The 13,269-nt window shown below is 32.2% G+C and overlaps 2 protein-coding genes across 4 annotated transcripts; one reads left to right on the top strand and one right to left on the bottom strand.

The window, feature by feature from the left end:
• Positions 1 to 1,150: 1,150 nt before the first annotated feature.
• Positions 1,151 to 3,071, top strand: LOC140815966 (thioredoxin F1, chloroplastic-like). The gene is made up of 3 exons (XM_073175027.1): positions 1,151 to 1,505; positions 2,624 to 2,723; positions 2,807 to 3,071. Exons 1-3 carry the CDS (start codon positions 1,216 to 1,218, stop codon positions 2,939 to 2,941), a joined length of 525 nt encoding a protein of 174 aa, XP_073031128.1. The 5' UTR covers positions 1,151 to 1,215; the 3' UTR covers positions 2,942 to 3,071.
• Positions 3,072 to 3,109: 38 nt separating this feature from the next.
• On the bottom strand, positions 3,110 to 10,556 carry LOC140815965 (proteinaceous RNase P 1, chloroplastic/mitochondrial). Of its 3 annotated transcripts, XM_073175025.1 has the most exons (6): positions 9,226 to 10,556; positions 8,721 to 8,810; positions 8,371 to 8,552; positions 7,262 to 7,382; positions 3,381 to 3,449; positions 3,110 to 3,298 (listed from the first exon to the last, which is right to left on the bottom strand). In XM_073175025.1, the coding sequence occupies exons 1-6, from the start codon at positions 10,372 to 10,374 to the stop codon at positions 3,197 to 3,199; spliced, it is 1,713 nt and encodes a 570-aa protein (XP_073031126.1). In that variant the 5' UTR covers positions 10,375 to 10,556; the 3' UTR covers positions 3,110 to 3,196. The 3 variants fall into 3 exon arrangements, 2 of the variants coding, with proteins under 2 accessions (XP_073031126.1, XP_073031127.1); XR_012114485.1 differs by lacking the exons at positions 3,110 to 3,298; positions 3,381 to 3,449 and adding an exon at positions 7,837 to 7,896; XM_073175026.1 differs by lacking the exons at positions 3,110 to 3,298; positions 3,381 to 3,449; positions 7,262 to 7,382 and adding an exon at positions 7,937 to 8,293.
• Positions 10,557 to 13,269: the final 2,713 nt, after the last annotated feature.

Raw genomic sequence — 13,269 nt, 5'->3', positions numbered from 1 at the left:
TTTTCTAAATAATTTGGTTTGGTCGGTTAATTCGGTTTAACCGAATTTTTACACACTCCTACTTTTCTGAATCTCTCGAAGCAGAAGAGGTTGGGAGGAACTCCAATCGGCCAAACTATATATAATAATAATTATTATAATAATAAATTAAATATATTAGCATTTTTTATTTTAAAATCAAAATTATTAACATTTTTTATTTTATTTTTCAAATTCCAATCACAAAATCGCGTAAAATTTTACACTAATAGCATATATTTTAACATACTTATTCTCTATTTTTTTATTTACTTTTTATTTTTCATATTGTTAAAAACAAAATTGATATATTTTTTATAAAAAAAATTTTGCAATAAATTTAATATGGGCTCATTTATCATCTTTCATAAATTAAATCAATGAAAAAAAAATATTTATATTGATAAATAAAAATATTTTAAATAAACAAAAGTTATTCACATTCAATTGGTAATTCAAAAAATAAAAAAAGAAATCGCTAACATAAATTACAAAATCTACGATATGTTTGACAAAATTTACAAATATCAATAAAAATAATGTAAAATAAGTCCACAAAATTATGTGAAAATCTTCATTAAAAATTTATCAACTCCACAAAAATATATGAGTGAGTCTCATGTCAGTGAGACCGTCTCACGGATCTTAATCTTTGAGACGGGTCAATCCTACTCATATTCACAATAAAAAGTAATACTCTTAACATAAAAAATAATATTTTTTCATAGATAACCCAAATAAGAGACTCGTATCACAAATATGACCCGTGAGACTGTCTCACACAAGTTTTTGCCAAAGTTTTATTATTAAAAAAAAATCAACAAATATTCGCAAAAAATACGGCCAAGTTGACATGAATATTGACTTGTATCATTTTCTATAATTTCTTGATCCTCCTATATCAACTTTGTGGTGGAAACTGTTCCTTCTCTCATTTTCTTTCCTATTATACATTTGGCCTTTTGTTACAATATGTCCTTATGCCTGTGCCACAAATATTATGTCGAAATCCCGAAATTCACCCAAGATATTATTCCCAGATCCCAAGGATTCTCGAGGCTAAAACAGTCATTTCACAGCGCCATAACTGATTGTCCGATCTCCATGTACGTGTATATATATGTTCTCCACTAGTATTCCAGGTCTCGGTGCCTTCGATCCATTCTCTGTACGTACCCACATTTCCTAGTGTGCAAAATGGCTTTGCAGTTCTACAGTGCGTCAGCGTTGAGTTCATTGGCGCTAAATCCGGTGTCCCACAAGATCATTTCGGGCCAACCTGTGGTCTGCGTTGCAGGTGATTACCGCCGGGCGGTGATGAGGACGGAGAGGCGGCTGAGAGTGGGGTCTCGGGTCAAGGCGAGCTTGGACGCCGCGGCCGCGGTGGCGGAGGTGGGGAGAGTCACTGAGGTCGGTTTGCATACCTTCTGGCCCATCGTGGAAGCAGCTGGCACTAAGGTTGTAGTCGTCGATATGTACACTCAGTGGTGAGTTCATCATAGTTATCCTGGTTTTCTACGTGTGTCGATCCTGCTTATTGTTGTTGATTTATTAGTTGTTTCTATTGTGAAAATTTGTCAGCTTTTGTTGATTTCAATTGAATGTTGATTGTTGATTTCATGTTGGAATTGATAGGGTGGTTGTGAATGGATCAAACTAGGTTCGATGAAGCAGCATTGTGATACGAAAATTGAAGGAACCCCCTTATGTATGCATTTTTCCGGGCCGAAGATGAAATTTAAAGTCTATAAACTCAATAGTACACTGAAAAAGAGTGTATCTTGCTATGTTTTTTTTATATGTATAAAACAAGGAATCTAAATAATTAGTTGCAATCATCTTTGATTAAGATCGACAAGTATACACTTTGTTTTTGCCTTGACGTTTTTATAATCTTGCAGTTTTAAACAATAAAAAATGGTCCCTCAATCCGGGGAGTGAATTCAAAGTTTCATGTTTGATTCATTTAGTGAGGTTTCAAGATCCACAGCTTCTTTATGGACGTGATCCAGTAATGATGCACTTGACTAGAGTATTTATGTCATGATTTGATGGCCATTTTCATAGCGGTTGTTCACAACGGTAACAATAGGAAGAGCAAGGAACTTTTTCATTTCAGCTCAGCCATCAGAGTGAATTTCTGTCCTGTTTTCTGTCATTGAATATGTTAGCGTAGATTTTTTCTTGGTTGGTCTATTTCGGTTGACGGAATGTTGAACTCATCCAGGATCACAAGTGTTTGGCATTCACGAAATCATCATTACTTGCAGTTTTAGGATATTACTGTTCACAATTTCATTTCATAGCCTTGGAAGTTCCACGGAAGTTTAGGATATTAGCAATTTATACCAAGATTTTAGAGGAATCTGATATTTGTGAGAACCATTGATATATCTCAAGAATTGAACACTGGTTATTCTTGGGTGGTGGGTTTGATTTTTGCAAAAACCATTTATTTAAGGTGTCAATATTGTCATTTTTATTCAACCTAATTGTATCTGCGTCCAATTTTTTATATGGTTGAGATCTAATGCTTTAATTGCTACGGAGTATGCTAACTTTTGGTCATTTGTCAAAACCTTTGGATTTGGTTTCCAACATACAGGTGTGGTCCATGTAAGGTGATGGCGCCAAAATTTCAACAATTGTCTGAAAAATATGATGATGTTATCTTCTTAAAGCTCGACTGCAACCAAGATAACAAGGTGCGTGCGGTACTATCTTGTCTCTTTTTTCTAAATCTATGCATCAAACTCAAGGTTGATGTTTTATGATGATCTATCAACAGCCTCTGTCAAAGGAACTAGGGATTAAGGTGGTTCCTACATTCAAGATATTGAAGGATAGCAAGATTGTAAAAGAAGTTACTGGAGCCAAATATGATGATTTAGTCCTCGCCATTGAGAATGCAAGAAGCAGCTAGAACTCTTTTTAATTTTAAGCTTGTTTATAACTTTGTTAAGTAGATGAGCTTTTATGATTCTAAATTCGTGCAAATAACAATTATAGCTCTAAAAGATGGTGAGTGGTGCAAAAATATTTGAGTGGTTCAAGTGTTTGTGGGTTAACTGTGGATGCTTGCATGGCGACATGTACAAAAGATGATCTGATCTTGAGCTTATTTACCTACCTGTGTAAAAGAAACACGAAAATTTTAAAAAAATCAATAAGAATTCCTCTAATTTCTCTCCCTACTCCTTGTTACACAAAGCCATTGTCTTGGGATCTCAAGATCATCTCCTGTAACAGTTGGAACATGCCAACTGCCCTGTTCTGACTCCTGCAATTCATTTGCACACGATTCATAGAGCTTTTCAGACATGAAACTAACAGGCGTAGAGTTCCTTTGCTCATTTACTCACCTGGATGACAATTGAATATGGTGGTGGCATATGGAGGCTCAGCCCATTGATAGAAGGTTTTAATCGGACCTGCCATTCATCGGCACAAAACAACCATTTTCAATCTCATATGTTAATGACAATCCAGTTTTGCTAATGTAACGCGCATGTAAGCTAGCTTTCTATGATTGATATTAAAAACGGAAAGGTTGGAAATAAAAATCTACTACTATTATAAATATATGACTTTGAATTGTGAGCTTACCTTTTTACCCTTTTATTTATTTTATAATTTGTCATAGTTATTTGGTTCTTTAAGTAATTTTTTATGTTAGTTTAATGTGTTAATTAATAGTGTACTTAACTTTCATATGTGAGTTTTCTTTTTTACCCTTTCATTTGTTTTATATTTTGTCATGTTCATGGGGTTCTTTAAGTCATTTTTCATGTTAGTTTAATATTATAATTAATATTGTACTTAACTCAATCAAAATAATTATTATTTTGATTTTACTTATAAATTTATCATAATATTATACATTTAAAAAAAAATTCTAATATTACTAACATCTATTTTATTTTATTTTATTATTATAAATATGTGACTTAAACTTACTTACTATTTTACTATTTTGTTTATTGTCATAATTAATATTACTAATAGTTTAATATGTTAGTTTAATAGGATTATTAATAGAGCACTTAACTTAATCAAGCTATTTATTATTTTATTTTTACTTTAATTTAAATTACTTTAATTTATACAATGACATCAAATTAATAGAAAATCACTCTCATAATATTATACATTACTAAATTATTAATATTAAGAACATTAAAATAATAATAGAAAGACGAATGGAGATGAGTGACATCGAAAAATTTAAAATAATTAAAAACAATTAACGTCATATAAAAACATCTTCTTCCCATTTACAATAGAGATCTCTTATGTGATTGAGAGAAAATATTTGTATGTAAGTGATTTCAATATAAACATTTAAGCTGTTTAGTCAATTTTCGATATATGATGTTAAATAAATATATTATCTATTAAATATATGATTTTTATTTGTAACCTTACCATTTTACCATTTTTTGTTTTACGATTTGTCATGTTCGTGATGTTATTTAAGCCATTTTTTATGTTAGTTTAATAATATCATTTATATTGTACTTAACTCAATCAAACTAATTATTGTTTTAATTTAATTTTAAATTTAAATTTAATTACTAAATTTATACATTTTCGTCAAATTCATAAAAAATATCTACCATATTGATGATAGGTAATAATGGGCAGACGAAGAGAGATGAATCGGATTGAATAAAAATAAATTAAATATTAAGGTTATATAAAACTTCTTTCTCCCATTTATAATAAAGATATTTTCAAACTCTTTATGTGTCAATAGAGATACATGATTGAGAGAAATGTTTGTATGTAAGTTATTCCAAACACTGTTTTTAAGCTATTTAGTCAATTTTTTTTTTATATATGCAGCTAAATAAATATTACTATAAATAATATGCTTCATTTGATTATTTTGTGTTCTTGCAATGAGACAAGTTTTTTTAACATAGCATTACGTGTTTTGGTGTTATATGTCGTTTGTATTGATCATGTTGTGTTTGCATTCATTATGTAATTTGTTTGTTCACCGAAAGAAAATATAAAACAAAATCATATATCCCACAAAAATTATTGTTTTTATATAGTTTTCCTTGAGATATTTTGTTAAAGACATAATGCATGTTAGTTTGCTTAGATTACTTAGTTCGAAGCGACTTAGAAAATATTAAAAATTATGAAATGTTTCTTCGTTTTTAGCTTATATCTCAGAATATAAAGAGATAAAAAAATTTATTTATTGGGACAAATGTATTTCCAGACTTCTGTCTATAAATCAGTATTCAAATTTTTTTACAACATTATTATATTCTCTATTCAAATTTTTTTATTTAAATTGAATGAAGGTATTTGAATTGAGTTTTTATGTGCTTGATTATATTATTTTTGTAGTATTATTTATCGTGATATTAATAGGTGGACTAAAAAAATTGGTGCATCTATGAGTCCTCTGGTGGACGACAAACATGAATAAATTGTTAAGAGATAATATCAAGTATATTTTTGGCAAACGATTTTGTTCTAATTAAATGATTATCCATGAATCTAAATTTAAATTGTATAACAAGTTAACGTATGTTTTGTCGTCGCCAGATATATTTTGTCAACGGTATAATATTTTTCTTTGATTTAACAAAATTGTGTGACTTCGTATTATATTTTTATTTCTTAAGGTTTTATTAAAGGATTTTTCATGATGATTTTGAGGTACCATTTTTTCCTTTGTGTGTTTTTTTAAAAAAGTAAAATATTTATGAAACCATGAAGTTAATAAGGCAAGGCGCCTTCTCTTTATTTGAAAAAAAAAATATTGAAATATTTATAAAATATTTGAATAATATGAGTTAGTATTTAATTTGAGAGTGATTTATGATTTTTGTTGCTCGTATATACTTCAATTTCTTTGTTATTGTACATTTGTACTAAATAAATTATTTTTGAACTTTGAGTTATCATTTTTTTTATGGAGGTTGTTTGTATCATGAATTTATTAAATTCATTTTGTTTAGTATTGTTGGCGGCAATTGATTTTTCTGAAATTCTATTATTTGTCTTGTTTTTTATACGAAAATATGTATGAGAGTACACCAATCAAAACCACATATTTTGGGTTTTATGTTCTACGAAGAGGGTAATATATGATTTTTGGGAATTATATAATTTATTAGTTTTTCATACATGTAGTTAAGAAATGAATCAAATTTTGAACAAAAAATTTATGACAAACATAATGGATAAAAAAACATGTTAAAAATATCAATGTTTCGTATTACTATGTCCTCATTTCTTTATGATATAATTGAAACACATTTTTTTAGATATTTGAAATTAGGTCTAACTAAGTGACATGAAACATATACATATATATTTGAAGGCATATTTAAAGCAAAATATTAAGATCAATAATTATTCATATTTAAATTTCAACGCAGCACAATGAAGAAGAAATTGGAAAATTGTATGTGTAAACCTTTAAGGGTTATATAGTGATTATGTTGCTACTTAATGGTTTGCAAAATATTGATGCCATGTAAAATATCAATATTTCTCAAAGAATAAATAAAAAAGAAAAAATTCTTCATTCAGAAAAAAAAAATACATGAAAAAAAATTGTGTATAATTATCATTCTATTTTTAATGGTATGAGAACAATTTTAAAGCTTTGTGGACACAATAGATCAATTTTGTGCATTTTTGGTAAATTGGGACATTGAGCCGGTTGCACTTTATTTCTTCCAATATTATCTCGATAGATTTCGAGGTGGCTAAGAAGTAAAGATGATCATATACTTGCTGAGTATACTAAAATGTTTATATGTATATTATAACAAAATACGACAAAGAGTTGTTGAATTATCAAAATCAACCAAGACGTATATTGAAAAGTGTGTCATGTGGATAAGATAACTTCTCCGATTCATATACCATTTATGGTCATGATTTTTGATTTTGTGGCTTGGTAATTTGTTTCATGTGATAAATGCTATTAACCATATTTTAATTCATTTAAATATTATAAAAATTTCTTACTTATATTTCCAACAATTTAGTTGTTCACGTGCAACGCACGTGCACTTTTCTAGTATATACATATATAAGAGACCGGTAGCCAAGAATGTCTTATTCGTGCTTGCTATGTTCTGATTGCCATTGGGAAGATAGGACAACCATTCAGAATGCATCATTTATATACAAGTAATTAACAATCCCTAGCAATGCAGCATCGAAGAAGTTTGAATGAATCAAATATTGAAAGAAAAGTAACAAATACCTGATGTTTTTCTTTCCATCTAGGGAAGAAGCTATTGCCTAAAAGTTCAAACAAGTGGTCTCTCATCTCATCATTTGTCACCAGCAAACACTTTGAACTTACAGCTGCATACAACCAGTACCTAGGGAAAAAAGAGAAAAACAGATAATGGACCTGTACCGCAGAGACATCAGTAACAGGTAAATATCTGGCATTGCACTTAATCTCAAAGTCGAGTGGCATAAGACAAGTAAGAACAAATAAACGACACTGGTAAGTATTGAAAATTGAGAGAGAGATTGATATTTGTTAAATAAGATGTGCTTCTCGATGACCAAAATAATTAAATTTTTGTGTAGCATGTGTTGTAGATACATGGCCACTGATATATTAATGAAAAGACCCATAGTATGCCGTTTATACTCCTACCTGATTCCTTTCACTTTTATAGCTTAATTCTTTTGACTGCACTGAATGCCTCGCCAAACACAGTGATCTTGTGGATCAATTTTAATTGAAGAATGAAACAAGATAATGTCTTCTCAAAATTATCTCCACCAAGTGAATATGCTTTTATTGACCTAGTAGATATTAACCTGTGATGTCGTACGTGATATCAGGCCTTGAACAGAGCATTCCAATGTCAGCAAATATTTCTTTATTGGTTTCATTGAATCACATATGAAAAAAGAAACAACAAAACTGAGTTTGGGTAAACCACTATTCGAAATCAATCAATATTGTGTGGTCATGGAACTCCCAAAATTTCACTTCGATAAATAACTGTATAAGCAAGATGTGTATCTAACAACTTACATCACTACAATGGAGTTGAAATAACCAACTTCCCTTTTAAAAAATAATTCATTAACAACATGCATAGATAACAACAACAGAACCTTGAAAGATATCGTGGTTCACAAATATCAATAACATGCAGGCATTAGACCCAAATGAGCTGTATCGGCTACAAAGGCGCATAACTGAAAGCATCATTTTCAACCTAGTTGATGGCTGGATTATTCAAGTCGCTAGCAACTAAGTATACAGGAACTGTATGAAGAAAAGAACACAGAAAATTGTGATTCAGCATTAAGAGAAACTGATTGAAACTGATTATTAAATAATACCAATCGTCATTTGAACCAAGAGGTGTTGCATAGAGTGCTCCAGCCCGTTTCCAACTTTCCAATAACTTTTTGTTGTTAGGGTGCTGAGCAGGACCGCCAGTCACTCTACTCTGGTGTAAAATAACAAGAGGCAATTTCTTTGAAGGGCTGATTTGCTGTATTTCTTTCACAACTCTATTGATCTATGACAAAGGCCACTATAAGTCATTTATCCACACGTGAAAAAAAAAACACAAGTCTCACACTAATTCACTTGAAAAAAAAAACACAAGTCTCATAACCTTCAATAATTCACTTCTAATTGTCTATCACAAAGACAGGCAATGAAGGGAGTCAAGTTTCATATTTACCTGAAAAAAATTCAAAACATGTTGATTAGCAAGGCCCAAATTTGCACCATCAACTACAGCATCAAATGGACCATGCCGTTGAAGCCACTCCTGTACCAGTACACAAGCATTAGACTTGAAATCTTTGTTGTTAAATGCTTAGCCCAAGTTAAATATTGCACTTTTCCAGTATAACAATGATGTTGTCAGATTACATCATTAATAACGTCAAGAGGTGATGCCCGAGACATCTTATTTCAATTAAACTTGTCATAAACAAAAAAATGGCCTGCCATGACTATAAGACAGACACCATAACTTATAGAATTACCATCCAAACACTGAGAAGTTATCCTCTTTTCTTTTCAAACTCAGTACCGTTTCAAAATATCATCAAGCAAAGTTGCAGCAGTCATATCAAATCCTACAATTTTCAGACGAAGAAATGCTATATTTTCCACACACACAGCACAAATTTCGAAAGGTCCTAACTCCTAACCGTGGAAACCAAATACTAAGTCAATACCTGAAATTGCAAAAAGTCTTTTCTAGCTTCCTTTTGGCAAGCCAGATCAGCCAAACACTTTGCAAAGTTATCTGTCTCCCTAGGATCAATATCAATACAATCTAGCTTCTGCCCGCATGACTGACAAACACCGGTATTGGTTATCGAGGTCCTCACCAATCTCCAGTTTCCTGTCCCCAACCACCCTTGACCATGCCATCCACCACCTCCCTCAACAATTCCTTTCTTCACCCTCTCTGAATCCCACTTCTCCAAACCAATTTCTGCTGCCTTCTTGGACCCAAACCAATCCTCCACCACCACAGCAGTCTCCTCTGAAACTTGTCTCACTGCAGCTCTCAACCTATGCAGCATTTCATACACTTTCTCTTCCCTCTCAGTCTCGGAACTAACTTTCAATAATGCTGAAAGCTCAGACTCTTCAGCCAAAACCATGTTATCCATCATATGAGAATCCACCTTGTATGCCTCATCAGCCATCCCCTTCTCACAAAACCCAAACAGAGCTGGCCCATAAGACCTCAACTTTGGAACAATACCATATGCCTTCATTTTCTTAACTAAACCGAAAGCTCGCTCAGGATTGTTTTTGGCAGCTGCCAATCTTGAAGCATTAGTAAATGTTGCCTCATTCGGCACCACCTTATCAATGCCCATCCGTTCAAAAATCTCAAACCCTCTTTCCAAGCTTAGAACATCCGTTCGAATACCATCACTTTTTGTTGAACATAAATAAAGCAAGACATTGTAATGATACACATTCAGCAGAACATTGTTGATTATTGCCTCATCGTAAAGGCGAAGGGCTTCTGCTAAGTCACCGTTCTTGGAACACTGCTCCAGTTTCGCACGCAGAATCATCTCTGGGGACTCCCGAAGAGCCTTTTTCCTGGATCTTCGAGTGCCCGAATCTGTAGGCTCTTGGACAAGTGCCTCAGCTGTTGTGGTGGAAAAAGGGGATCTTTTTATCGCCATCAAAAAGGGATATTTTGGTTGGGTTTTGGCATTGAACGAAATAGGCATCAAGGGACAGTAGTGCAACAGATAATTGAAGCTTCTGGGGTGGAAACAGAGCGAAGTAGAGTTTTTGGAGAAAAGGGAAAGAAGAGGAGAGGCTTTAGCTGATAAAGTAGTCATGCGAACGAGCATTCCTGGTACTTAAGGTGTCGACCACACACTCCCACAACGCAAACTACGTGCTCGACGGACGTACTCTTCGCATCCACGATTTGAAAAACATGATGGAATTTAACAGTGGAACAATCAATCTCAGAACAGAGAATGGGAAATTTGAAGCTATAGATGACGGACGCTAATCTATATCTTCTTTTTCTTTCGTCTAAAAAAGAAATATAAAGCGTTTTTTTATTTTTATTTTTCCTTATCTATATTTTTAAAGTATGTATAATATATGTTTTATGAGTTTAGTAATTTCTAAAAAAACACAAAAATTAAGTTATTAAGTTAAACAAAAAATTAATAAATTATGAGATTAAAATTCAAAACAAGTGAAATTCCAATGCTAAAAAAAGTCCTTTAAATGTCTTTCAGGAAAAAAAAATTTGGAAAAATATATGGTTGAAATGTAAACGGATCACGATCCTCTGCTGTGGCATCTTCACAAAAGAAATAGAGGATGTATGTTGTGTAACAATTTTTTAAAAAAAAAGCTTTTATATATATATTTTTAAAAATTTTTATCATTTTTGGATTTTTTTGTTTTAATTTTTTTTTACTCCCACTCAAAATTTTTATTTTTAAATACTTTTTACTCTTTTTAAAATATATAAGCAACTATTTTTTTTAAAAAATAATCTTCTTCGAACAAGAGTTGTCTTCGTTCACTTAAGTTGGGTTTCTTCCATTTTTATTACAATTTTCTTATTTCACAATTTTTGGCGGTGGCGATGGATTGCGGGAGGAAGTATATGATTTTGGTTTTGCCTGTGATGTTTTTGTTGGTTAATGTAATGTATATGGTGAAGGGCAATGTGGTTTTCGAGGTTCATCACAAGTTCGGTGGCTGTGGCCGGGAGAAGGCAGCATTGAGCGCTCTTTGGGAGCATGACTCCCGGCGCCATGGCAGAATGCTAGCTTCCACTGATTTCCAACTATGCCGCGATGGGCCATTTTATGATGCGGCGTATGTATCTCTATTGCATGTGATTGAGTTGACTTGTGCATTTGTTCTTTCAAATATGAATTTTAAGAAGATAATTTGGTGATGTAACTTATGTTCAATGCAGGTTTAACTGATGTACCCTGTAGGGATTCAAGTGTTTGCGGTTGTCTGATTTGTTAATGTTTGTATTAGTTGGCTTAATGTTTCAATCTAGTGTTGGCTATTTGTGTTCTTTATGTATTGATAATGCATTAGCATCAAGAAACTTTTTTTTTTTTTTTGTGATATTATTATTTGCAGTGGATGATGTTTGTGGAATTTTACCATTAGGTGACACAGATGCAGGCAACAGAAATAAAAGGAACAACTAATATATGATGAAGCACAGATAGTGTAGTATTAAGCATTAAGGTGGCTTGGAGATAGAAAATAGAAATAATAGTAAGAACCAATCTGATGAAATACAGATGGTTTTAAGCATGTGTTAGATAGGAAATTTCTCTCATTCCTCGCGAAGACTTCAGGCATTGGAACCATGTGTTTTATTTCCGATATAAAAACATGATATTGTATTCCTTTGATGTTTTACTGTTTTTGGGTGGATTGTGCTATGAAGGTATGCAATAAATTATATCTATGTCATCATTGCAATGGTATGTTATATTCTCAACCAGCAGTTTTCGTTTACTATTTATAGGATTTTGTTACTGGAAAGTATGCAACAGTTTTTATCCAGTTCCTCTGGAAATCTGTGAAAGTTTAGAAACTTTATTTCACTCCAATCCCTAAATAAATCTGAAATCGAGAAATTCTTAAACTTCATATGCTTCCCAATCCAGCTAGATACCCGAATCGTAAATTTGTCCCAACATTCTTCAACCGACTGTTATGAGTTGTCAAAAATATTTTATTCCGCTCCAACCAAAATGACTAGCATTTACAATGAACCATCACTGTCCAAAAAATTCTTCTCTTCTTCCCAAGTTCAAGCCCAAGATCTATAGCAAATAGCTCCTAAACTGATCTTGGGGATATCCATACCAAACCCGTCTGCTCCAATGCTCAGAACCAAAAACATCTCATAAAAGGACAATGAAGACAGGATGAAAACAATCTCTGTTTAATTTAGTGCCATGAATTTGGGAATGATATTATAATTTTCCAGCAATTAGTTCAGCAATGTGCTGAAATAATTTGTTCTCTTTGTTGATCTTCCTATATTTATGGTTCCTATGCTATGAGCAAACCTTTTATAGTTTCATGTTTTTCTTGTATGGCATATCTTTACTTTAATTCAAAATATTAGCTGACAAATGACTTGTCTCCTGAAAGGAAATAGATATTAATTGATGACTTACATCAAAGATGCCTATGAATCAATTGATGACTTGCTCAATAGGCGCATATATGAATTTATTTTTCTGCTCTTTTATTTGCAGATATTGTATTGTCAGACAAGCTCATTTTGTATGGCCTTGAAAATCAGAACATGGGATGTACTGAGTATGACTGTGAGTATAATTTAGTGTTGGATTTCCTCTGCACTTATCTTTAAGTTGACCATATCTTTCCTATTAAATATTTAGAAATATTTGTGGTGGGTTTAATCCCTTGATGTTAGATGAAATTCCATCTTGATATATGAGATTTCCTCGGAGCTTTGTTCGTTATCTGTGCATATTTTGTGCATACACTGTGCATGTACTTTTGCCTGATTATTTTTGGTGAGTGCTTTGCTGCCATACAACTTCTCAAATCAATTATTTTTTCTTTGCTTCAAGAACCAAAAAGCATGAATTTTTTTTGTTGAGTTTCTCTAGTATCTATCAAGTTCTGTTCGATAGGTTTTAGGTTTTGTTGAAGGTGAGGTAAGCACTTATCCATGAGACTGTTGCAAACTTTGCCTGATGAGGTTCATTTCA

This window comes from Primulina eburnea, chromosome 16, assembly GCF_022965805.1.
Source record: "Primulina eburnea isolate SZY01 chromosome 16, ASM2296580v1, whole genome shotgun sequence".
Taxonomy (NCBI): Eukaryota; Viridiplantae; Streptophyta; class Magnoliopsida; order Lamiales; family Gesneriaceae; genus Primulina; species Primulina eburnea.
Note: the sequence above shows the minus strand (reverse complement) of the source record. Positions and strands in the feature narration are given on the sequence as shown.

What these genes read in the sequence shown, in the direction of transcription:
- LOC140815966 (XM_073175027.1), top strand. Translation starts at nt 1,216, where the DNA reads ATGGCTTTGCAGTTCTACAGTGCGTCAGCGTTGAGTTCATTGGCGCTA. An exon ending in GTCGATATGTACACTCAGTG is followed by an intron (nt 1,506 to 2,623) that starts GTGAGTTCATCA and finishes TCCAACATACAG; the next exon opens with GTGTGGTCCATGTAAGGTGA. An exon ending in ACTGCAACCAAGATAACAAG is followed by an intron (nt 2,724 to 2,806) that starts GTGCGTGCGGTA and finishes ATCTATCAACAG; the next exon opens with CCTCTGTCAAAGGAACTAGG.
- LOC140815965 (XM_073175025.1), bottom strand. Translation starts at nt 10,374, where the DNA reads ATGCTCGTTCGCATGACTACTTTATCAGCTAAAGCCTCTCCTCTTCTT. An exon ending in AAGACTTTTTGCAATTTCAG is followed by an intron (nt 8,811 to 9,225) that starts GTATTGACTTAG and finishes GTACTGGTACAG; the next exon opens with GAGTGGCTTCAACGGCATGG. An exon ending in CATATTCAATTGTCATCCAG is followed by an intron (nt 3,299 to 3,380) that starts GTGAGTAAATGA and finishes AATGAATTGCAG; the next exon opens with GAGTCAGAACAGGGCAGTTG.